The 25163-nt window shown below is 52.7% G+C and overlaps 1 protein-coding gene and 1 long non-coding RNA gene across 4 annotated transcripts; one reads left to right on the top strand and one right to left on the bottom strand.

The window, feature by feature from the left end:
- The first annotated feature begins 3811 nt into the window (after window positions 1–3811).
- PATZ1 (POZ/BTB and AT hook containing zinc finger 1) lies at window positions 3812–22781 on the top strand. 3 transcript variants are annotated; one of them, XM_004449769.4, is made up of 5 exons: window positions 3812–6057; window positions 7394–7457; window positions 13646–13817; window positions 19722–19794; window positions 21257–22781. In XM_004449769.4, the coding sequence occupies exons 1-5, from the start codon at window positions 4787–4789 to the stop codon at window positions 21288–21290; spliced, it is 1614 nt and encodes a 537-aa protein (XP_004449826.1). In that variant the 5' UTR covers window positions 3812–4786; the 3' UTR covers window positions 21291–22781. The 3 variants fall into 3 exon arrangements, with proteins under 3 accessions (XP_004449826.1, XP_058137666.1, XP_058137665.1); XM_058281682.2 differs by having other exon boundaries at window positions 3931–6057; window positions 19657–19794; XM_058281683.1 differs by lacking the exon at window positions 19722–19794.
- LOC131274605 (uncharacterized) lies at window positions 12190–13648 on the bottom strand. Its single transcript, XR_009181885.1, has 2 exons — window positions 13090–13648; window positions 12190–12475 (listed from the first exon to the last, which is right to left on the bottom strand). It is a non-coding gene; the product is annotated as an uncharacterized lncRNA (long non-coding RNA).
- Window positions 22782–25163: the final 2382 nt, after the last annotated feature.

The raw sequence follows: 25163 nt of genomic DNA, 5'->3' as shown, positions 1-25163 counted from the left end.
CCTAGTTTTTTGGTCTGGTCTGTCTCCTCCCTTAGGTTGTGAGCTCTATGAGGGCAGGGGCCATGGTCTAGCACGTTTACTGCTGTATCCCTAACATCTTAAAAAAAAAAAAGACCTGGTACTTAGTAGGTGCTCAAAAAAATACCGATCCAGTGAATGAATGAATGACCTTGACAGCTCCAGCTCCTTTTAGCCCGGAGACTAAGAGGCTAAGAGGCTCCCAGTTTGCCTGTCCATCTGGTGAGCTGCCAAAACCCAGGTGCGCGGTTTCCATGGCAACTGAAGAGGGCCAGCCAGGCCATCAGCGGGAGGCAGATGCAGGGATTGTGAGAGCTCTGCATCTTTTCAAGGTGTGGCCTGGAAATTGGGAATATGGCCTTGGGCAAGGGCTCTTTCAAAAGGATGTTCAGGGTAAAGAAAGAGCTTCATGAATTTGGTTAACTCAGTAGCTCTTGGCACCGGCTTGTCAAATCATCCAACCAGGCAGGTAGTTCTGGTCTTTGAAGGGCGGTGGGAGGGGCTAATGGGTGCTAGGTCAGGGAAGGAGCAAAGTTTGGTTTTAGCCTGGACCCTACTGTGTGACCTTAGACAACTTTGGTAAGCTTTCTGAGCCTCTACATGCTCAGCCACAAAATGGGAGGTTTGGCCAGCTCTGAAATTACTTATAAAAAGACATTTGCAGTAGGAATGTAAAATAGTGCAGCACGATGGAAAAGGTTTTGGTGATTCCTCCAAAAGTTAAACACAGAATTATCACATGACCCAGCAGTTTCACTCCTAGGTTTCTACATCCAAAAAAATTGAAAAGAGCTATTCGAACAAACACTTGTAGATGAACACTCATATTATTCATAATAGCACTATTCATGATAGCCAAAAGGTGGAAACAACCCCAGTGTCCACCACTGGCTGAATGGATAAATAAACTGTGGTACAGCAGAATACTAGTCACCCATAAAATGGAATGAAGTACTGACATATGCTGCAGCGTGGATGAGCCTCAAAAATATTATGCTAAGTAAAGGAAGGCAAACTCAAAAGGTCATATTTTGTGTGATTCCATTTCTGTGAAATATGCAGAATAGGTAAATCCATAGAAACAGAAAGCAGATTAGTTGTTGCCAGAGGCTGGAGAGAATGGGGAGTGACTGCTTAAGAGGTACGAGCTTTACTTTTGGAGTGATGAAATTCCTTTGGAACTTGATAAAGGTGGTACTTATACAACATTGTGACTATACCAAGTTACCGGAATTATACACTTTAAAATGGTTAATTTTACGTTATATGAATTTCACCTCAATTGAAAACAATAATAACAAAAGACACGTGTGGTACAAGCATGCCTTGTAGCCTGAGTTACAGAACAGATTCCCATGCACCTACAGTGTTACGGAGTTGATAGCTAACCACAGGTCCTGCGAAATTATGCCACTAAGGTACAACAAAGAAAAAGTGGTGAGCTAAGGTCTGGTCCTGCTTCGTGCCACTTTCCCACGATGGGATCTTGGGTCACTCAGTCCCCTTGACTCTCAGTCTTCCTACCTGCAAAGCTAGGCTGATGCCTCTTCCCTGTTTTCTTCAGGGCACTGTGGATGGCTGAAACGAGAGCACTCTGCAATCCCACATTCACAGGTGAACCCTCTGGAATGAAGCTAATAACGGGAACCCTGTTTTCTAAGCATGACAGACTGAGGGCCTGTCCTGGAGCATGCAGAGCCAGTGAGGGGATTCAAAAGTCAGTGTTGAGGGAAGTGGCTATGTGGCTCAATCAGTTGGGTTCTCGTCTACCATATGGGAGGCTCTGGGTTCACATCCTGGAGCTTCCTTATGAAGGCAGGCTCTCCCACACCACTGCGAAGAGCCACCTGGCCCACAAGTGCTGTGGACAGCTGACTCAGCAAGATGACCCAACAAAAAGGGAGACAAGCAAAAACGCAGAACATACACGAAATGGACACAGTGAGCAGACAACAAGCGAGCCGCAAGGGGGGGATAAAAAAAAAAGGCAGTGTTGAGCAAGGGTCACAGCCAGACTAAGAGGTTCTGGTCCTGGCTCCACCACTGTGTGGCCCTGGGCAAGTAAGTCACTCACCTTCTTCAGTTTCCTCAGGGGTAGAACGTGACTATCTATAACTACTTTAGGGAGAGGAGATGTGTATACAGTGGGCCCTAAATAATCAGATCCCTTTCCACTTCCTTTATGACAGCTCTCATGAGCACTTTCGAGCACAAAAATCCCTGGGACTCAGAATCTACCCAAGAAAGCTATAGCCAAAGAGGTTAAAGCGCTAGCCCGGGGTCACAAATCTAATTTGGGATTAAAACACACATCTCCTGACTCCGGTTCCAGGGTACTTTCCTCAGGCCTCGAAGGCTCATTCTTCCCAACAACCGTTTGGCACCTACGCGCCCCAGAAAGGACAGAGGCATGCAAGGAAGGAGATCCGGTCCAGAATTAGGCAATGTGCACACGTGGCCTACGAATCTTCATCCCCTGATGAGACAGGTGATGCCTTCTCCGGTGTTCAGGTGTGAAACTGACTCACTTTAACTGAGGTCCAGACAGGCCAAATGACTGGTACCACGACATACAACCGGAAGGCAGCGGTTCGGATTCGAACTCCGGTTTCCCGGCGGCGCCACGCCCCGAATCCCCGAGCGCGCGTGGCTCCGCATGAGCGAGGCGCGCGGCCGTGGGGATCCAGAGCGCTGTTGGAAGTGGGACTCGTTCATTTGCATGCTAATACCCAGAATGCCTCCCCCCCGCCCCCAGCCGCACACCGCTTCTCTTAATGGAAGCGCTCTCTGCAACCGTGGAAAGTTTGGAATGCACACTTCGCTCCTTCTTTGCAACTGTGGGAACTTCCCGCCCGCACACGCGGTGCCTGCAGCTCCCGGCTCGGAGCCCGGCTGCCTGGCGGCGGCCGCCCGCGCTTTCTCGGTGGGCGAACCCGGGTGTCTAGACCGCGCCGAGTAGCATCCCCAGGCGGGCCGCGGACAAAGCGCCAGGCCCGCCGGCGGGGCCAGTAACCCGAGCGCTCGGCTTCTCGCGGGGCTGCGAGCGCTGGGGATGCTCCCGGCCTGGGGAGGCCCGAGGGCGCTCTCCGGACCCTCCCGTGGCACCCCCACTTCTCTAAAGGCTGCTGGACGCGCGGGGAGCCACGTTCTTGTCCATTACCCTCTTCCCTATCTTGTCGCCTCCCTGAACTGATGACTTCCCACTCCCGGGGGCACAAAGCTCGGCGTGTGGTGGGTGGGGGAGAGGCTGGAAGCTTGCTCCATCTCCCCAGCTCTCCCGGGCGCGCAGCCCTTTCGGTTCGGTCAGTGCGCGGGGTGCAGAAGCTGCTCCGGAGGTTCGGCCTGCCCCGACCCGGACCCCAGGTCCTCTTTGGGATTGGGAGCGGGGAGCGGGTCATGGGCGACTTCTGGGCATTTCGCCCATCAAAGGGGAGTTCCGTGGGGTGCCCGACGCCCGCACGGCCCGAGGGTGCACATCGCAAGCTGGGCGCCCGGCTCTGCACCCCCCGGCTTTCCCCCCCTCCACCTTCGGCCGCTCGCCGCCACTCTCGGCGGGGAGGGGAGGGGCAGTGGGAGCTGGTTTGCTGGCTCGGCGGTTCGTTTGCATTGGTCCGGGGGGGCTGGGATTGCAGCCCCCGGCCCCGCGGGCGGGGTGGGGAGGCGGGGGCCGGACGGGGGCTCACTCTGCTCTAGCATTGGCGGAGCTGGGGAGTGGGGAGGGGGGGCAGGAAGCGGGGGGGAGCGGAGATGCGGGGGGGGGTGCATAAATAGGGAAGGGGGGACGTGCATCCTCGGCTGGGTGAGGGGGGGGGGGGCGCTCGGCACAAAGAAAGTGGAAAGTTTGCAGCGCGGGGCGGCCCAAGCCAGGGATCTGGGCGCGCACGTGCAGGGCCGGGGGTGCCGGGGGCCCCCACAACGAGCTCGCCGTTTTTTTTTTCCTGCAAGCGAGAGGGGGGGTGTTGTTGGTATCGCCCCCTCCTTCTCCTCCCCCCAGGGGTGAAAGTGCAAGAGGAAGTGCAGCCGCTGCCATCTTTCCTCCGCTCCGAACACACGGAGCCCGGGGCCGCAGCGCCGCCGCTCCGCCGCCGCCTTCGCCGGCCCGGGGAAGGGCCCACCCTGCCGCCGCCGCCGCCGCCGCCACCCGCTCGCTCCAGCCACCGCCGCCGCCACATCCTGCTGAGCTCCTGAACAGGGACCGCGCCGCCACCCCCGCGCGCGCCCCGCCGCCTTCGCCTTTTGTTTCCTCCGCTCCGGCGCCCCCGCCCCGGCTCGCGCTTTGCAGGGGACGCAACGCGCGCCCCCAGCGGGCCCGGGAAAAGCCGCGGAACGCGCGCGCGCGCCTGCGCGGCGGACCCCTCCTTCTCCTCGCGCGCGCGCGCGCCCCTCTTGGCTGCGCGCCTGCGCCGCCTGGCGGGCGGGAGGGGAGGTGGCAGGCGCGTTTGCAGGAGGGGCGCACCTCCTCGCTCGCGTACCCCCGGGAAGGTAGACCGAAAAGGGGAGGCAGGCGGGCGGGCGGGGAGGCGGAGAGAAGGGCGCGCGATCCAGCAGGGTTAGGCGCGGATATGTGGGGGGTGGCTCACCCCTCGGTGTAGACAGTCCGATCCGGTTAGGGGGCGTGTGCGCTTGGCGCACCTGCGAGACCGAGCCCCGAGCCGGCACGTGTGGGGAGTGTAGACAACGTCCACAGCGTCCCGCTTCTAGCTGCCTCCAGAAAGAGAGGGGGGCGGGCAGGTGCCGCGGCCCAGCGAGTGGGGAGGGGGCGGCGGCCATGGAGCGGGTGAACGACGCTTCCTGCGGCCCGTCGGGCTGCTACACCTACCAGGTGAGCAGGCACAGCACCGAGATGCTGCACAACCTGAACCAGCAGCGGAAAAACGGCGGGCGCTTCTGCGATGTGCTCCTACGGGTGGGCGACGAGAGCTTCCCAGCGCACCGCGCCGTGCTCGCCGCCTGCAGCGAGTACTTTGAGTCGGTGTTCAGCGCTCAATTGGGTGACGGTGGAGCTGCGGACGGAGGTCCCACCGACGTGGGAGGTGCGGCGGCGGCCCCGGGCAGCGGAACCGGGGGCAGCCGAGAGCTGGAGATGCACACCATTAGCTCCAAGGTGTTTGGGGACATTCTGGACTTCGCCTACACATCCCGTATAGTGGTGCGCCTGGAGAGCTTCCCCGAGCTCATGACGGCCGCCAAGTTCCTGCTGATGAGGTCGGTCATCGAGATCTGCCAGGAAGTCATCAAACAGTCCAACGTGCAGATCCTGGTACCCCCTGCCCGGGCTGACATCATGCTTTTCCGCCCCCCTGGGACCTCGGACTTGGGCTTCCCTTTGGACATGACCAACGGGGCGGCCTTGGCAGCCAATAGCAATGGCATTGCAGGCAGCATGCAGCCGGAGGAGGAGGCAGCCCGGGCAGCTGGTGCAGCCATTGCAAGCCAAGCCTCTCTGCCAGTGTTACCTGGGGTGGACCGTTTGCCCATGGTGGCCGGACCCCTGTCCCCCCAACTACTGACTTCCCCATTCCCCAATGTGGCATCCAGTGCCCCTCCCCTGACTGGCAAGCGAGGCAGGGGCCGCCCAAGGAAGGCTAACCTGCTGGACTCAATGTTTGGGTCCCCAGGGGGCCTGAGGGAGGCAGGCATCCTTCCATGTGGGCTGTGTGGGAAGGTGTTCACTGATGCCAACCGGCTCCGGCAGCACGAGGCCCAGCATGGTGTTACCAGCCTCCAGCTGGGCTACATCGACCTTCCTCCTCCAAGGCTGGGTGAGAATGGGCTACCCCTCTCTGAGGACCCTGATGGCCCACGCAAGAGGAGCCGGACCAGGAAGCAGGTGGCTTGTGAGATATGTGGCAAGATCTTCCGTGACGTATACCATCTCAACCGGCACAAGCTCTCCCACTCTGGGGAGAAGCCCTACTCCTGCCCCGTGTGCGGACTGCGGTTCAAGAGAAAAGACCGCATGTCCTACCACGTGCGGTCCCACGATGGGTCCGTGGGCAAGCCCTACATCTGCCAGAGCTGTGGGAAAGGCTTCTCCAGGTGAGGAAAGGTGCACCCCTTTCGTCTCCTTTCTGATTCACAGGGCAGCTTGTTGCCAAGACCTAGGGGGTAGTGGGATTCGCAGGGGTGGGGTGGGGGTGTCACTTGATCTGACAGGATGAGTTTTAAGGGTCCTGGTTTTGTGGTGGTGCTGCCAAGAGCTGCTTGCTTTTCCCTCTGGGGAAGTTCTCTTGGCATGCCCCCACTGTCTCTCCTCTTCTGGGCCTGTGGGAGGGGGCTGGATTCCTCAGGCCACAGCCACTGGGCCTCGCCATTCTTCTCCCTGGGCTCCCTTTGTGTTTCCGGCACCAGGCGTGGGGCCCTCTCTGGGGGCAGGAGGCTGGGCTCCTCCAGCGACTTTCCCAGTTTGAATGGCTGCTGAGGGAGGGACTGGAACCAGTGTTATCTGGGACTTGTACACTCCTGTGGCACCAAACCAAGCCCCCCACCACAGCATTGGTGATCCCAGATCGGTAGACTTCAGCCTGGCAACTTGCAGCCCCCTGGGATTGCAGGGTATAGAGCTTGGCACCTAGAGCCTCTTAACACCAAAATCTCTGATCTGCTTTGACCTGGCAGTGCCAGAGGCTCAGGACAGGGGACATGGGGCAGGATCCCTTTTTAGATTCACTTTCTAAAAAGTGGCAGGGAGCTGAGGACTTCTGGGAGCGGAGGGTTGTTTTGTTTTTCTCTTGGAGAATATTTAGAATAGAAAGCTGTCTCTAACTTGCTTGGATACTGAGGCGCTGCTGTGACGGAACCTAGGGATGGAGCACTCCCTCAGAGGGGCCCCAGGCAGGAACCAGTTTTACCGGTTGGGCAGTCTCTGCCCACCTGCTCAGGCGGGCATCTGGTTTACCAGCCCAGCTGGGGACTTAAAGCTCCATCTCTAGGCCTCTGGGGACTGAATTCCATCCTGGTGGCATTCATTGGCTGCAAGGCAGGCGGGAGAGGCTGGGGGAGGGGAACACTGAGTTTCTAAGGGGCTTTAGTCTGGACAATGAATCGCACACACCCCCTCCCGGAAAAGCTGCAGGTCTCATTCTAAAGCTGCCTCCTCTGGCCCCAGAAATCACTGAGTTTCTGGTGGGGGGAGGTCAGGGGAGTGGGTAGGCAAAACTGGAAACAAATGCTCACTTCCCTTCCCCCTCTAGAGAAAACCAGAATGGAGAAGCCTGGGCTGGGTGGTGACGAGTCTTTGTCAAGCTGGGGTCGGGGAGAAGGAGTCCTCTCCAGCAGTGAGTGTTGGGTGGGTGGAGATAACGTTCTGACCAAGTTTGTGGACTCATCTTTCAAGGTCTTGATTTGAAGTCTCTTTCGGTTCTGTGTTTTCCAGGCCCGATCACCTGAATGGACATATCAAGCAGGTGCACACTTCTGAGCGGCCTCACAAGTGTCAGGTAGGGGCCGGGCAAGGGCAGAGATGGGCTGGAGGAGAATGCCGCTGTTCTAGCAGCTGCGGCCATGAGCGAGCAGACGTGTGTGCCAGGGCCCGGCTGACTGACCACTGCTTTGCACACCTCCCCTCTCTGTCCCTCCACCCTCTCCGTCTGCTCTAGTCCTTTGTTCTTCACCCCAGCCCCCACTCCCTTGCCCCCACTCCCTGCTGATGTTCCTTCCTTCCTGGTGGCTTGGTCCTGATTCCCACCCCTTCTTTGCTCTGTTGCTGGCTTTCCTCTCCTGGTGTTTGCCGGCTCCTTAGATGGTGGGCCACATAGCACAGATGTTGTCCTGGGAGCACTGACTCCTCACTGGTTCTAGCTCCTGGTCCCCAGCAATTTGCAGAGACCCACAGTAAGGAGGGAAACTGTCTTTAAAGGGCTCTTGGCAGTCGGTCCAACCAACCACTCGGTGTTGTCAGTGTCAGCCACCTCCCTTGTCTGCCAGACAGGCTCACCTGAGTTGGTGCTCCCTCTGGGTTCCCTCAGCTAAAGGCACAAAAGGCAGCAGGGGACATGGGAGGTAAGGAGTGGGGGTTCTTGTCTCTGAGCACTGGCCCCTGTTTAACCCATCCTGAGCCATGTGTACCAACAGCTGGAGTTTCTGGAGGACCAGGGAGCAAGGCAGTCAGTCTCCTTTCCTTGCAAGCTCTCTGTGCAGCAGCAGGCAGGGAAGGCTGGGCCAGATTCTCAACCTTTGTTTGTCTGCTTGAACAATATGTGGGGGCCCTACTGGTGCCCAGAAAATTGAGTTTCCTTGGGCACCGAGCATTCACAGAATGGAAAACATGCCTTTATCTTCTCCTTGGTTCTCTCGCATCTCCCATGCCAAGTTCTTGCCATATGAGGCAGAGACAGACGGGGTTGTGGAGAGCTCACCACAACCCTTTGTAGGATAACCTGCTTCTCTTTATTCCATTTGTGGTGATGAGGGAGGGTTCAGGGTAACCTGTAGGGAGGGATGGAGGTGCTGTAGGTAGGGCAAAGGGCTCCCCGGGGCCAGGTGTGGATGGTGTTCAAAGGCACCAGGCCAGGAGGCTGCCTCCGGGAGAATGAGAAGAGGGCAGGATGACCCAGGGGGTGGGCTGGGATCTGTCTTGGCCTCCCTGCCCTCCTCTCTCTAATTCTCATCACAGAGCACATTCTGACACTCCCAGGTAGTGTGTTTAGCAGCCCCAGGCAGAGTAGGAGGAGCCCAGAGGGCAGTGGGGGTGTGCCCTGTGGCCTGGGAGGGTAACCTGCACTCTCTGCCCTTTTTCCAGGTGTGGGTTGGGAGCAGCAGCGGCCTGCCGCCCCTGGAACCTCTTCCTAGCGACCTGCCATCATGGGACTTTGCCCAGCCTGCTTTGTGGAGGTCGTCCCATTCGGTTCCTGACACCGCCTTTTCCCTTTCTCTAAAAAAACCATTCCCAGCCCTTGAAAACCTGGGCCCAGCACACTCCAGCAACGCTCTCTTCTGCCCAGCCCCACCGGGATATCTGAGGCAGGGCTGGACCGCCCCAGAGGGTGGCCGGGCCTTTGCCCAGTGGCCTGTAGGCTAGCCCGGGCCACCCTGAGAGTATTTCCTGTGGAGGGGTACAGGACTAGTGGTTGGCCTGAGAACCCCTGCTTTTGGGAAAGGCCAGCAGGGTGGTCCCTGCTCACCATGCCCAGCAGCTTCTCCCTGGGTCACTTGGGGTCTTTCCCAGCTCAGGGCTTCCAGATGGGGTAGCAAGGAGCTCCTTCCTGACGCCCCACACAACTTCCAGGTTTCTTTCTGGGCTCTCTTACCTCCACTCCCCCTTTAAGAGATGGTACCCCAGGGCATCTGTCCTTTCCTGGGTGATTTTAGAGGCTGATGCTTTCCTGGGAACTAAGCTACTGGCTTATTTGCATTCTCTTCCCTGACATTACTTCCCATAAAAGGTGGGTTTCTAGAATAGGGACTGGCCACCTGTCCCTCAACTCTAGGAGTGAATCTGGCTCCAGAGGAGACTGGTGCATATCCAGCTTGGATCAGCCTGGCTTCCCTCCCCACTCAGACGGGCCCTGCTTTTATTTCTGGCTAGTGAATTAGACTTGAGTGTTTTTGAGGTTTATTTTATTAGCAGATCTGCTCAGGAACTAGTCTAACCAGTAGGTTTATATTGGGCCACCCCAATATATGACTTTGGGGGCTGATCATGCAGATGAGGACCCCTTTGGACCCCACTGGTGTGCCCTTTAGTCCCCACGGGCTCTGTGGGGCAAACAGGAGTGATGATAAAAGTTTTCATTCTAACATTCGAGGCTTTGTGTGTTTTGTCCTTGGTCTGTGTCATAACACTGACATCATTGTCCCTTGGTGTACGAGCCTGTTCCTGCCCCTCCCTTCCACCACACACTCTCTCAGACCTGCTGGCCTCCAGCCCTGTAGCCAGAACTCCCCTGCAGACTCAGCAGGTGAGGACACGCTGGATCTTGTGCTCTTGGGTGGCCAGCCAGGTGTCCCTGGGCTTGGTTAAACAGAAGCGGCATCTGTTTTGCATGGTGTGGTATTCTGAAAGCATCCGCAGGGAGGAGACAGCTCTCTGGAAGTTGGTTCCTCGGGCCCCTGGCAGAGGTACCCAGGTGGTACCTCTTGGCCTCTCCTGGTGCTGCATGGACATTAGTGTGGGAGACAAAAGGGGCCAGTTACATAGCCTGGTGCCACAACTTGAGTGAAAAAGCCATCTGAATGTAGTGACAGCAAGCCTTGGGCATGGCAGTGATATGTAAGTCTCTCCCTAGGGTTTGGCCTGAGCCTCCTTAACTGGCTGGGGGCTGGCCCAGATGCCCCAGGCACTGCTGGGTCTTTGAGCTCAGTGGGCTGGAACATTTCCTCCACATACATCCCAACCTAAAACCGAGAGGTTGGAGCAGCTCAGAATTCTCCCACTGCTTCCAATAAGTAGTCCCACTTCTGAGGCTGGTTGAGGTGGTTTTGGCTGGATAGACAGCTCAGGAGAGAAGGAATGAATTGAGGTGGGAATAAGGGAGCTGGCACCCTCAAGACAATGACCAGCAAGGCCCATGAAGCTAGACCTCCATGCATTGCCTGGTAGTTTTTTCCAGGGCTGTAGGAAAAATGCTGCCTAAGACACCCTGAGACTGCCAAGGGTGGCATGTGTACTACTGTTCCTGGCAAGTGTCTGGGTCCCCTTCCTGAGCTGTTCAACCCTGTAGGAAGTGTGGGACAGAAGAAATTGGCAGGGGAGGCAGGGGAGCATGGCTGGGGCCAAATGGTGAGGACTAGGGGTAATGACCCTCGTTCAGGGTGGCTGGGCTGGGACCTGGCAGATAGGCCTCCTAATGGGAGCATGGCTGCCTAAGCACAGGGCTGTGAGCACGGGGGCCGTCCCAAGCACCACAGGTGGGCGGACAGCATCCTACCACTGGCGCGCTCTCTCCCCCTGCAGGGTCCCTCTCTTCTCCATGTCTCCAGAACAGGGGGCTGCCTTTCTCCTGAAAGGCCCAGCCTAGAGGTTCTGGGTGTCCCCTTTTGAGAGCTGTCTCAGCCACCTCTCTTCTCTGTCCCTTCTTTCCTGGGTCAAGTGACCAGGCTTTACATGACTTGGATAGTCTGAACTGGCAGGCCGAGACTCGGACCTGTATGCTTTTACAATTTCCCCAGAAATCTTGGGGACTCCTGCACAGAGGGCCAGTTCTGGCACAGAGAAGCCAATTATCACTTCAGTTTGGCTTTGTAGCATAGGGAAAGTGTTTGTTTTTGTTTTCTCTTCAGCAGATTTACATTCCTAATTTGGTTTGCTCAGGCTAAAGTTAGCTTTCATTCCTTGAGAGGTAACCCACGGAGGAAGGGGTGGGGGAAGCCAGCCCAGATTGAGATTTTAATTTTGCTTAGCTAATTTCTCAAATGGGTAATCCACTTGTGGATAACTGCAGTTTAACTGTCCATCATCTTCAGGTAGCAAAGCATGATAGGTGAAACCTTTTGGGGGCAGATCCCAAAGGAAGGTTGACCAGAGTAGCAAGGCATCTATCTCTTTCATAGCTCTCTAGTGGGTCCTTCTCCCAGGGACTGTGGAAAAGGGAATCCTGAATGTGTGCTTTCATTCCCCTTTCCTCACACCTGATCCTTGTCTGGTTCTGTTGACTTCTAAGGCATTGGACATACTACCTCTGGAAGTTGGAGGAGTGGCCCTCGGGTCACTGGCTTATGAAGTCAAGTAAAGGGACAGCATTTATAATAGCCCTTGCTGATTAATGGACTGGGTATGAAAGAGTCAGTTTTTCCACATTGTGGCCTTGGGGTGAGACTGAGTGTCCATGATGTTTTCTGAGTCACCTAAGTGGTAGAGTGTCCCTGCACAAATACTGTCACCTTTTCCTATTGGGCAGTCCTGCCTGCTGATGAAAGGCTACCAAGTACATTGTGGTCCCTCACCAGAAGCTTCCTGTCCTGCATCGGGAGTGACAAGAGGACAGGCTTAAGGGTTGGTTTCACTTTTCAGCTGTCCTATATTCTCTCAGGGCCTCAGTTTGCCTGTCTGTAGATTGGGGAGGATAAGAATACCTAAGGAAGGTTGGGAGGATTGGCAGAGGAATGGCCTGATGATGGCTAAGTTTTTTAGACAGCTGCTTTCTCTAGTAGCTGAGTCTGTGTGCTTTTGGCAAGTCACTTTTCTAAACTTACCTTCCTCATTTGTAGAAAGAAGACACAAACGATATTTCATTAGTATAAATTCTTCAACTCAAATTTGTATCATTTACTTAAAAAGTTAATCACCGAGAACAAGTTAGCATAGACATTTGAAATTAGGGTAGTAACAGTAGCATTTTATACCACCACAGCATTACATGTCTGTTCCTCACTTTGATTGTACATGTGACAACGTTCAGGCGCTTACCTTGAGATGTCAGGATCTCAGGATTATGCTTCCATTAAGCAGAGACTGCAGGAACAACTCCCTTCTAGCAAATTTGCAGGATGACGGCTCTTCAGTGGGTTAACATTCAGTCTGTAACACACAAAGGGGAATGTTGCTCTTCCTAACAGTTTTTAAAAAGTACAAACATACATGTGCAGAAATGTGAGTCAAGCTTTACTAGAACCCCTGAAACACCTCCATGGAATCAATACAACTTGAAAGCCACTGGATTCAACTCTCCTGTGTTCTAAAGGCTGGAGTGCCTTTGCAAGCCTCAACTGTGGAAAGGAGGTTGGGGGCAGATCAGTGACTGATCCTGAGTCCGATTTTCAACTATGGGAAATGCCCAGTGACCAGGTGCTGCCCTGCCTGCGGTACTGGTCCTGACCCTCAGGTCCTCAATCTTCTGTCCCTGAGGCCTGGCTGTGAATTGCTGATCACACCACAGCTTTCTATGGCTTTGCTTTCTTGAAGGGTGGTAGCAGTGCATTCCTCAGAGGGCTACTGGAAGGATGGATTATCTAAGTGCCTGCCTAGCTCAGAATGAGTGCTCATTCAAAGTGGGGCAGGAGGAAGGGGGTATCATCAGCCTCATTATCACCTGCACTCCCCCACTCCCCGAGCTTAACATTTCACAAATGCTCCTGGAGCCCCTGGCCCTTGTTCTCTCTGCTAATTCTCACATTAGCAGAACTGACACTTACCATTTTATGGGCTTCTTTTTCAGTACAAACTCCTGAGAATATCATGAAGAGTTCTCTCTGAGCTTTGTCTTGCTTTTCCTCTCCATTTTCCTGTAACCAAGACTAACATCACTTTTGAATAAAGTGAATAAATTGAGTTCTTTGGATTCTTTTTGTAAAGCCAGTAGGGAAAACCCAGGGATAGAAAACAGGGAGTCTGGACTGTTTATATGCCTATAACTCTCATCTGTAAATTCACTCATAGCTAGTGCACCTCAAGTCGATTCTTAGCATAAGAATGAAAAAATGCCTCACTCATTTTATAGAGGAACATAGACCATGGCTGGTCAGGTTCTGGGCATATTTGTGATACCCATTTGGAACCATTAATTCCAATGCAGGTGTCCCACGAGGAGGCATTATGGGAAATCAGAGCATTTTGAGTAGACAACCTAGGTCAGTCTCTAAAGTGCTCTATAAAGGGAGTCGTCGCCATGTGACTTCACAGATTGCTTGGTGGGAAGTTAGGTGTAGAATACTGGGTTTCACTTCATCCCATTTCCCTTTCTGCTTTCAGACCTGCAATGCTTCTTTCGCCACCCGAGACCGTCTACGCTCCCACCTGGCTTGTCATGAAGACAAGGTACCCTGCCAGGTGTGTGGGAAGTACTTGCGGGCAGCGTACATGGCAGACCACCTGAAGAAGCACAGTGAGGGGCCCAGCAACTTCTGCAGTATCTGTAACCGAGGTAATCTTCCTGTTTCCTCACTTTCAGAGGATGGGCCAAGAGGGGTCTTGACCCCCCCCTGCCTCAGACACCACTCTCTGCATGACTTTTCCTTCCCACCAAACAATAATGCCTTCCAACCACCAGCTTTTTTGGTCTGCCTTCAGCTCCCAGCTAGCTGATTTCCAATCCTTCCTTCCCAAGAAGGTTGTGGGTGTATGGACAGGGAGGTACTCAGAGACCAGCTGGTGGGAACAGGAGAAGGAGAAAGTGTTGTCCCCAAGCTTGGGCTTACAAAATGCCTGTGCTCAGGTGGCAGGGTGCATACATTTTGTTGACACCACTGAACTGCTGAGGTCAGTGGGGGAGTCATTAGGTGGGATGGAAAGGGGTCCTCCTTGAGAGGTTCTGCTGGCTGATTCACTGATATATGAAATTCAGTAGCGAGGGATGGAGGTCAAGTCTGTAGATGAAAAGGGGGCAGGAACTTTGTAGCTGTCAGTGAAAAGCCCAAACTCAGGTAGGTTGTGGCCTTGACGAGAAAGGGAAGTAGAAGGTGCTCTGAGCAGGTCAGTGTGCTTGAGGACAAGGTCAAGAGAACCAGTGTCTGACTCGATAGCACTGGTGTGTTGAGTGGGGTCAGGCCTGTCTCTGAGGTGCTGCCGGGACTTGTTGGCTGTTGGAAGGGCTGGAGGTTTGTGTTTTGCAAGCACAGTTAGTGAAAGAGGCTTGCGCCGTACCCGTGCTGGAGGAAGTCTGGACAGCTGTCTGTCATGGGTGTGAGGATGCTTCTGCATGGTGTGCTTGCTTTGGCCAGGTCGGGGTGTGGCTGGAAAGTCCTCTTCTCCTGGGACCCTTTTGTCCCCATGCTTCTGGAAGTCTGGATTGTGGCTTACTGGGTCGAGCACTGAACAGGAGTAAAGGGACCCAGGGTTTATCCCCAACCCCTCCCCCTGAAACTGTGTGAACTTTGAATACTTCCTCCCCTTCTCTAAGCCTCAGTTCCTTCATCTCTCAAAAGGGGTTAAGAACAGCCCCCTTGCCCACCTTGTTGCCCACTTCATAGTGTTGTTGTGAGAGTCCTAGGAGACAAGGTAGGTGAAAATTCTTTGAACCCCATGAGGAGCCAGCTGCACACTCGGGAGGCCTCATCCTTATTCTTTGTAACAGAGCTAGGAAAGACATTCTGGTTGGGACCAGGCACAGCATCCCACAGTCCCTGTTGGAATTCTGGAGTGCCTGTGCTATCTTCGTGTGCCATGAGGGTCCCCAGTAGTGGGTGACAACTAAGTAGCTAGATGTTCTTGGTACCTTGGGAGCTTGTCCCTCTTTGAGATTCCACACCCGGGGTTTGCCTTGAAGTCCTCTAGATGTCGATATTTCCCACCTTTGTACACCAGGAAACCTGCTGTAAAATCAGGGAGGTGGTAATAAAAGCTATCTGACACGTCAGTAGAGCCCATTTCTAACAGGAACTTCCCCGAGGTAGCAGGCAGTGGAGTTGTGTGTGCAGGGAGAGTTATCAGGCTGTGGCTGACTGACTTGAGTGTGGCTACCCCAGCCCTAGAAAATGGTGGTTTCCTGTCTTCCTTCATCCAAACCTGGTTTTCTGACAGTGCTCCCAAATAACTCTAAACCTGCTTCAGTGTGCCATTAGCAGATGGTTGTCAAATTTCCAGTGTTGAAGTTCCCAGCCTGAGAACTGGAATCAGAGACAAAGGCTGGAAACCAATGAGCGTGGAGAAGAATGCTAACAGTAAAACTCAGAAAGCTCAGTCCAGATTGCAAAGTGGGGTGAGAAATGGATGGCAGACACAAAACCCTGGTGGGTCCTGCCCAGGAAGAAAGAAGAGCAGAGCACAGCAGGGAACAGCGAGGAAAGTCGACCAGTGAGAAGACAGCTGATGTGGCAAAACCAACTAACTACTGTATATCAAGATATTTTTTTTCTTAAGGCTGGTAAAGAGGACTTGGGTTACAACCATGGAATACATGACTGGGATGGGGTTCTAGAATAGTAAAACTAGAGCCCATGTTTTCTCAGGAGCCACAGCTAGATCTGAATCACGGGCTAAACATCTTTGGGTCCAGAGTCAGAGTGAGAAGTTCAATTCTTCCAAGAAAACAAAGAGAGGGCTCTGGTTCAATCTACCCTGGGTGCTCAGAAGGAAGTGGAAACAACTTTGGTCTTTATCAGAAGAGAATAGGAGTCTACTTCTAGATTCATTCCTTGGGCAGAAATAGGAAGAGACAGAGAACCCCCCAAAAAAAGAGGAAGTCAGTTTTTCTAGGAAGAGGATAAGGTTCTTTTTGGCCACCAAAAACATCAAGACATTGGAATCAAAATGCAGAGAGCTCATCACCCAGGATATGAATACAGGAGGAATTATACGAATAAACTAAACGAAAGTTCTTATCATTACAAGGGTACACAGGCTAAATGTCAGCCTGGCTGGTCAGATCGGTTGAATTTGGATCAGATGAACTTCCAAGTGTCCTCTGAGATCTTTCAATCCCAACAATTCTTAAATGAGCGGCCTATGAGTCTTCCTTTTTCAATCTTTGCCACAAAAACAACTCCTGGCCATGGTGAATGGGAAAGAGCTGCCCTAAGCACTGCACTTGACTCACATTCAAGTTAATGAGATAAGATTGCCTTGTCTTTGTCCCAAAGACTTAATCAAGGCATGGATTTGTAAAGAAAGATAATTTACAGTGGAGGGAGTATTTAGCTAGAAAAGCTTGTTCCCTCATTTTTGAGTTTAGGAAATCAGTTGAGTTGGACAATGGGAAGAAGAGAGGGACCTGGTAGATTACCATGATTTTCTTCTTTTTAAAAATTTTTGGAGTAGGGTCTTTGTGTATATGCATTTGTACTGGTATGGGAAAAAGAGGTAGCTTATTGGGAAATCTGCCTTTGACAAATGTTGGGATTCAAACATTACTTAAGAAGTAGAGGAAGTGTTCTTTCTAGTTGGAGGTAAACACAAGTTGTCACCAACACCAAGCATGGATGCAGGGAACAGCCTGCCATTCCCCTGGAATAAGCTGGCATGACCCTACTTTTTGCCCTGCCTCCAGTACGGCTCAGTTGAATATGGCCTCACTAGGGTTTGGACAAGGAGAGAGCAGCCTCTGACCCTTACATGGATGTGGAACCTGCCAAAGGAGGATTTGCATCTGGAGTGTGAAGTGCAGCATACCAGGCTAGAAAATACAAGTAGCCTTTTGGTAACCAATTCCAGGTGGCCTTAGAGGACTGAAGAGTCAGTCCTTCCAAGAATTCTGTTCTGGGAGTCCACAGAGTTAGAGGGGTCTCTTCATTTCTAGAGTGAGAGGTAGGGTGGTTTGTTGGTTGGAGTGGCTCCATTGCTCTGATGCCTGATGAGGGTGCCACTTTGGCTCTTGGTTAATTGGTGATGGATGTGTGGGTGAGTTTAGATTTCTAACTAAATGTCTTTGGCTTGAAATATATGTTCTGTTCAGGAGCTCAGCCAACACTTGGTCACTGAGATGCTCTGTGTTTAAATTCTGGGCTTTAAGTGGCAGCTGTGGATTCACTTCTACCACTCTGCCATGTGGTTTTGCTATAGATAGTGCAATCTGCAGCCAGGGTACAGTCAGGAGAACTTAGCTGTGTATTTGTCAGGCTGTGTTTCAGGAAAATGCAAGTATTTCTTGAGCATCTGCTATATTCTCCTAGTATAACTGTCTCTACATGCACGGAGTAAATGTAATAATTCCTGCTGCTTCCACCCCATCCCCTTTGACTGCAGTGGACCTGTTCTAGCATGCCATGGGGAAGGGCTCATACTGCAAAACAAAGGGGAAAATCCCTTCTAAAATTGTCTCGTACTATCAGAAAGTCCTGATATCTTGTGCTGGTTGTCAGGGGTCAGTACCTCTCAATTTGGCTTGAGTTTGTGGGTTTCCATAGTGCCAATCCAAGTGGCAGGGCTAAGACCCTCTTTCCCACTAGCCTTGTCAGAATGTGAACACAGGACCCAGTGATTGACCCCCGGGAGGCCACTTAGATAACTGCACAGGACACGTCACTGTACCAGGCAGGGCAGGAAACCAGCATCTGGGCCAGGCTGGTCTTTGAAGTAGTTGTGTTGGGAAAGGAAGGATCTCCACAACTGCTCCTGTCAGGGAAGTGTTTGTTAAATAAACTTCTGTGAGGCCAGCACCCTGTCAACTATTGGCTTCCATTCTAACACACACATGTGGCAGAGAGATACATGAGTGTAAATGGTAATGCAAAAGTCCAAAGGATGTTTCTAGTGCTCAGGGCCAAGCCATAGGAACCATTAAAGAGTCTACCCAGTGGTTAAGGACAAAATTTTGGTGGCTCACAGTCCTAGGGTTGGAGTCCAGGCTCTGCCACTTAGGATCTGTGTATGACTGAGTTACTTAACCTCGCTGAGCCTTTTGTTTCTTTATCTGTACAAGAGGTACGATAATAATTCCAAGCTTATGGGGTAGTTGTGGCAATTTTATAGGGTAGTGTGTGCATGGCACCAGGCCCTGGCACACCATCAGCAGTCTGTAAAGGTGAACCTTTATTACAGTTCTAGTGATATTCAAAAGGGCATGCCAACTTAGACTTCTTTAGAAAACAAGTCTTGGGCAGACATTATCCAGTACTCTGCAGGCTTTGACCCTTTAGCTGTGGATCCCACTGAGAGCTGGTGACTGTGTCATTTTAAAAGGGAATGAAAAGTACCAGAGACTGTGTCAACCAGATATGGAGTGGATCAAAGGGATACCATCAGGACACTGGCTATTCAAGTGGACCTCATGCTAAATTGCTTCGGTTCCTGCTGGAAGGAACTTTCTGATCCATGACCATAATGGGGTTTGATTGCACAGCTCCTTCCTGTGAAACCTAAGTCGAAATCCTTTTTCCTGTCTGGATTCTGTATCCTCAATCTTGTGGCTGGTGTGAAAGTTAACTCAAGATCTCTTTCCAGCCTGAGATAGCCCATAGCTCAAACTGATAGAAGGATCTGGGGTGGGCTATAGCAGCTCCAGGAGGGCTGGGTAGCCTCTCTCTTCCTGCCAAATAAACACAAACAGAAATCATCCCTGTTTCTTCTTTCTTGAGAAAACCTGGTGGATGCTCCAAAACTGAACCTAAAAGACCACAATGAATAAGAGATGACCGTGCCCCTTTATCACACCTTCCTATTTCTGTTGTTGTTGTTCTTCAAAGGGTCTAACAAGTTACTAAATCCACTTATTCTGGAGGTAGGGAAGTTTGCCACATGATAGGAAACATCCTAACAGGAAGAGGAAGGGGTCTCCTGGAGGTCTTCCTTAGGGATTTCATTTTTGCCTCCACCCCATCTGAGAGAGAATCTGGTCTGTTGACCAGGTTATTGTTTACAAGTTTTAAGCAGGCATTCTGTTGGCTGAAGAAGCCCCATGGCTGACCTGGAGCCCCACATACTTTTCTGAGCACATTTCCAGCCATCATCCTTGCAGCTGACCTGAGGCCATGGGACAACCACTCAAACCACCTGTAACTAAGGCACCAAGTAAGCATAGAGGCATGTGGCCTCTGGCCCTGGCAGGAGCAGGGTCTCAGGCCATCCCTCCTGGTGGCCGTCCCAAGCCCCTCACTGTATCCTTGCAGAGTGGACTCTGCAGAGTAGCCATTTTGTGGACAGTGACCTCCTCCATTCCAAGCCATGTGGCTCATGTGCTTGCGGTTGTTCTCGAGCCAAGGAGGGAGGCCCCTTCTAGGTGCAGCTGGCCTGGGAATGCTAGCCAGAGCAACCGGAGGAGAGGCATTGGGGTAAGCAGAGAGCTGTCTCTGTGCTGGCCGCGGGATCTCATCTCCTTTTGTCTTGTTTAGGTTTCTCCTCTGCCTCCTACTTAAAGGTCCATGTTAAAACCCACCACGGTGTTCCCCTTCCCCAGGTCTCCAGGCACCAGGAGCCCATCCCGAATGGGGGAGCAGCGTTCCACTGCGCCAGGACCTATGGCAACAAAGGCAAGCGACCCCTTGCTCTGCACTTTGCTTCTCTGCGCAGACTGTGTTGTGGGGGCGCTGGACCGGGCGTGGGGAGGCGGGAAGGCTGCCGGGTACTGGCTGCCTCCAGGAGGCTCAGAGATCTGAGTGGCAGTGGCCTTCAGGACAAAAGTCGCAGTGTGGACCCTCACTCCAGGGCAGTGAGGGAGGCTTTTAGGGCACTGCTGAGATCTGGCCCCCGCCTCCTCTTCCCAGCCCTCCTTCTTTGCTCTTGGTTGGCCCCCACCAGCAGGGCCCCTGCAGGGATACCCTAGGCCCAGGGCAGGAAGACGCGCCCTGCATGAGGAGTTGGTCTGTGCCTGTCCGTTGACGGTAGCCCTGTGAGGACGGTGTGGAGCTGTGGCTTGGAAGCTTTTTCCTCCTGTGACCTTGTGGCCTGGGGGAGCCAGGGGCTGGCTTCCCCTGTGGAAGGAGTGGTTGGTTGTCGTGAGCCGCCTTTTCTAGAGGGCTTCTGTGTTTGTGAAATGCATGGGGGTAAATAAGCTACCTTACTGTCTCTGGCTTGAGCTGGTTTGCAGGGAGCTCCCAGGTCCTGCCTTCACTTGTTGATTCAGGTTGTTTGTGGTGTTTCAAGCTGTTGCTGCTTTGGGGATGAGGCCAGGGGCTTGGCAGATGGTAGAGATGGCATGCTCCACGCTCCCATCGCAGACTTCCCTTCCCAGCATGGTGCTCTGAACCCAGGCAGGAAGCTGCCGATTGGCAGAGGACTCCACTGTGGGCTGGGTGAGGCTGAGACTTAAGGGTTGTCTCATGGCCCAGCTCTTCCTGGGCCCTGGGTGGGGGCACCCAGCTGACTTGAGTTGTTCCAAGATGCTTTTGACCTCTGTGTTTCAGCTCCTCAGCCCTGGAAGAATTTTGATATAAGGAAGGCAGCAAGGGCAGACTTGTGCTTGCAGCAGTAGGAAAAGGATTGGCTTCTGTCTGAGCCATCGGTGGGACAGTGTCTGCCAGGTTGAGGACCTCATAGCTCTGGTTCTGCCTTGTTGGAGTGAGCTGGTCGGGTGCAGGGGACAAGGCCACTGATAACCCCCTTGGTGTCACCAGGGCAGCCATTTTACCACCAGGGGCACCCAAGAGAGTACCCAGTATTTCAGGGTTTGAGTTGTTCTGGGCAGAAGCAGTGGAGGTCCCTTCTCTGTCCCCTCTTCCTCGAAGCAGGCTGAGATGGTGGTGACTGATACACGTGCACCTGCATGAAGAGTCTGCAGCAAGGGAGGCCGGAGGCCCTAGAGCCCTGCTCTCACCCCCGTAGGCACTCCAGGCTCCCAGACTGAACAGCCAAGCCTCCATGGGTTCTGCCAGGGCAGTGGCTGGCCATCAGCTGCCCTCCACAGGCCTGTGACCTGGCCCCTCATGACCTCTCCAGGAGGGGCATCTCCAAAGCCTGGCCTCATCCTTTCCCTGTGTTTTGTTTTTCTTATAGAAGGCCAGAAATGCTCACATCAGGATCCGATTGAAAGCTCTGACTCCTATGGCGACCTCTCGGATGCCAGCGACCTAAAGACACCGGAGAAGCAGAGCACCAACGGCTCCTTCTCCTGTGACATGGCAGTTCCCAAAAACAAAATGGAGTCCGACGGAGAGAAGAAGTACCCATGCCCTGAATGTGGGAGCTTCTTCCGCTCCAAGTCCTACTTGAACAAACACATCCAGAAGGTGCATGTCCGGGCCCTCGGGGGCCCCCTAGGGGACCTGGGCCCTGCCCTTGGCTCACCTTTTTCTCCCCAGCAGAACATGTCACTCCTTGAGTCCTTTGGGTTTCAGATTGTTCAGTCGGCGTTTGCATCATCTTTAGTAGATCCTGAGGTTGACCAACAGCCCATGGGCCCTGAGGGCAAGTGAGGCAGATGCCATGTTCCCACAGAAGTGGCCATCCGGGGACTGCTGAGAAATGCTGTGAATGCGAAGGGAAGTGATGTCTTTGGGTTCTGTAGCTGAGAGATTTTTATTCGTTTTTTAATTCCACCCCACCCCCAACCCTATCTCCTGACTCCTCTCTTTACCACCCATTCCCCCAGCAGTCTTTAGAAATAGTCTCATCTGATGCTCTGCAGAAATAGCTGCAAGACCCAGTATAGGATGAGGGCAGAAAACACTACATAGGCCTCCAAGGCAACACCAGTCCCGGTTTCTCTAATGGGCAGACACTGGAATTCCTGGTGCTCAATTCTTAGTGACCCCAACCCCAAACCCATACCCCATGGCAGTCTAGGACCTCAGTGATTTTAGTCCCCTTCCATGACTCTGGTCCCTCATCTCCCTGTCCCATGTCCCTCAAAAGAAACCACAGTAGGGTTTTCACCCACTTACACAATGCTGGTGCCCAGCTGTTTTTAAGGACGCTGGATATCTACAGCATCCCACGGACCATGGGGTGAGAGTCCTCTGAGAGCCCCCCTGAGCGCAACCCTTGGCCTGGAGGACCATAGACCTTCCTGAGCCCTCCTTGAGGCTGGCATTTTGCTGCTGGAACAGGCTCAGCTATTGAGGACACCCCTCCCCCAAATTCCAGTTCTTACGTGATTTTAACCATTCAACTTGCTGTTGGGTTTTAATTCTCTAATTATTATTATTATTGTTATTATTTTTTAGGACCAGTTGTAGTGAGTTGCTACTGAAAGCTATCCCAGGTGATACAGAGCTCTTTGTAAACCGCAGTCACATGTTAGGGTTAGTATTAAACTTTTGTTTAGATGTACCATAATTAACTTGGCTAGTTGATTGTTTTAAGTCTATGGAAGAAATTAGTTTTATGCAAAATTTTAAAAAATGCCAGTCTGATCAGAGAGGTGTAGTGGGTTTCAAAGCTGTTGGGAGCTAGGAAGGCAGGCAAGTTGGCAGGTGGGGACACATGTACCAGTTGTGTCACATTTGAACAAGCCAAGGTTGACCTCATTTTGTGAATTGATTTGATCAGACTGTATTAAAAATGTTAGTATGTTACTCTACCTGCTCCTGTGAGTCCAGTTTTTTAGCTGAGTGGGTCGTAGGGACCCAGAGGGTGGGCAGTCTCGCCCTTGCGCCAGCGTTGGGGGTGGGATCCCAGGAGACCTCTCATCCCAAGTAGAGGACAAGCTGCCTCGCACAAGGAGGATTCCCCTTCCTTGGCCCAGCTCCTCCGGGAGTGACAGATGGATGACTCAAGATTCAGTTGCCAGCATTCATCCACTTGTTCAACAAATATTCATCACTTGTTGTCTTCACTGCTGTGTGCCGGCATGGTGCCAAGCCCTGGGGATAGAGCAGTGAACAAGACACTCTCATGGAGCTTAATGGAAAGAAACAGATTTAAATAAGAATTCAGATAATGAGAAGTACAAGGAAAAAAATGACTAGGTGAGGGAAGAGTGACTACAGGAGGGTAGATAGGATAGTGGAGGAAGGTGTGGGCAGGGGTTGGGACTGTGGGACAGAAGACCTGGAGTTAGAGGGGGTCAGCACAGTGACCACAGGGCCCCAAGGAGGGATATGGGCAGGGAGGAAATCCCTATGGCCAAGGGGCTCTAAGAGGCTCAGCAACTTGACTTCCACCCACCCTGCACTCTCTACCTAAGTGAAAGGTTGTTTTACTACTAGCAGTGAATATGTATGAAAAGAAGGAGGAAAGAGAATGGCAAACAGGAGGCAACTGTGAGCACAATGGAGAATTAATGGAAGCATGAATCAGGAACTAAAGGGGACAAGCAGCTTGGGCGTTTTGGGAAGTATAAGGGAAAAGGGAATCTCCCAAAGAAATAGAAATAGCATTTAATCTCCAAACAAGTAGAAAAAAAAGAAAAATAGACAAGGAGGAAGAAATAAAGCACAAAATAATTTCAGCCCATTAAAGTATCAGAAATACACTGTTGCTCTGGTTTAAAGGCAAAGATTCTTAGCCAAATTTTTAAAAAGGAAACAATTCTATGTCATTTATACAAAATCTTGGGTATATCACTGGGTTTTGTGGAGTGCATGGAATGGAGGCTTGGGCCACTTAGTGAGAGTGCAAAAGGAAAGGGCAACCCTGGAATTCTTAGGCCTGTGACATGTGGCCTTGTTACCACCACAGATTCCACCACAGATGGTCACATGGGCTGGGTGTTAATAGCAGAAAACCTGTCCTTGAACTCAGGACTGCCTGGGCTGGTATGAGCTCCTTCTAGAGACATACTTGATCCTCCCTGTGGGTATCCCTGGCTGTGTTCATGGGAAGGTAGGGACGAACAGTTAGAAAGGACTTGTCACTCACATGCAGAAGGGGAACAACAAAGCAAGCAGGCTGCTGCCTCTTCCAAAGGGTTGCCCACCTGGAGGCCTGAGCAGCAAGTGAGATGCCCCTTCCTGTACCCCAACCTCCATGTCTCCTCCATATATCCAGGCCTTTCAGGTCATAGGGAGAAAAGCTGGGCAGAATGTGGGCACATAAAAGCATAATGCATTCTCTTCCACATGGTCCAGGGTAAAGAGCCAGAGTTTTGGCTGCCCACCTCCAGCATCTGCTCAGTGGCAAATGCTGGGCAAATCTCTGGGCCTCAGTTTCCTTGTCAGTAAAATGGGATGTAAAAACTAAAACAGATCATCACGATGAACTAACATTCTCTGTGTGTAATCCTCAGCACAACCCTGTGAGGTTGGTTCCATTATTATTTCCCTCTTGCAGACGAGGAAACAAGCTCAGAGAGGTGGAGGTATCCCCCCTGGGTCACACTGTAAATGGCAGAGGCCATATATGAGCTCAAGATCTGTCCTTCTGACTCCAGAACCCTCACTCCCAAACCCCTAGTGACACTGCTTTTTTGCACATGTCAAGTATCCACCATCATGTCTGGCACAAAGGAGGCTCCACTGCGCTCCCAAGCCCCCAGGACTAGGACCTGCTCAGTGCAGCAGGAAAAGCCACTGAGGAAGTCAGGGTCGGTGCCAGAGGCGGTGCCTGTGCACCCATGCCATACTCTTCTTCCTTAAACTATCTGGAGGAGATTTGCATCCCACCATCCCTGGGCCTCCCTAATGAAGGTGTTCCCAGCACCACCAGCCTCCAGGTGGACTTGCCCCATGCAGAGCTGTCACACTGTGGAGCCAGTGGAGCCACTGCCTGAGCTTAGGCTGAGGCCAGGCCAAGACAGGGGCACTGAGCATTAGGCAGTGATGACCTATTTCTATCCTTGGCAGAGGTGAGTGAGAGCCTGTGCCAGCAGAGCTCCTTGTTTGACACCCAGGGATCCCAGCTCATGTGACAGCAGAGAAATTGTACCACTGGCAGCCAGTAGTAGGTGGAGCCTGAGAGGCTGGCGGGTTTGGGGTTGTGGCAGTCTCAGGATAGACTTTACGAACTGCTTTTTACAATTCTG

Source organism: Dasypus novemcinctus, chromosome 19, assembly GCF_030445035.2.
Source record: "Dasypus novemcinctus isolate mDasNov1 chromosome 19, mDasNov1.1.hap2, whole genome shotgun sequence".
NCBI lineage: Eukaryota > Metazoa > Chordata > Mammalia > Cingulata > Dasypodidae > Dasypus > Dasypus novemcinctus.
The sequence above is the reverse complement of the archived record's forward strand: the minus strand, read 5'-3'. Positions and strand labels throughout refer to the sequence as shown.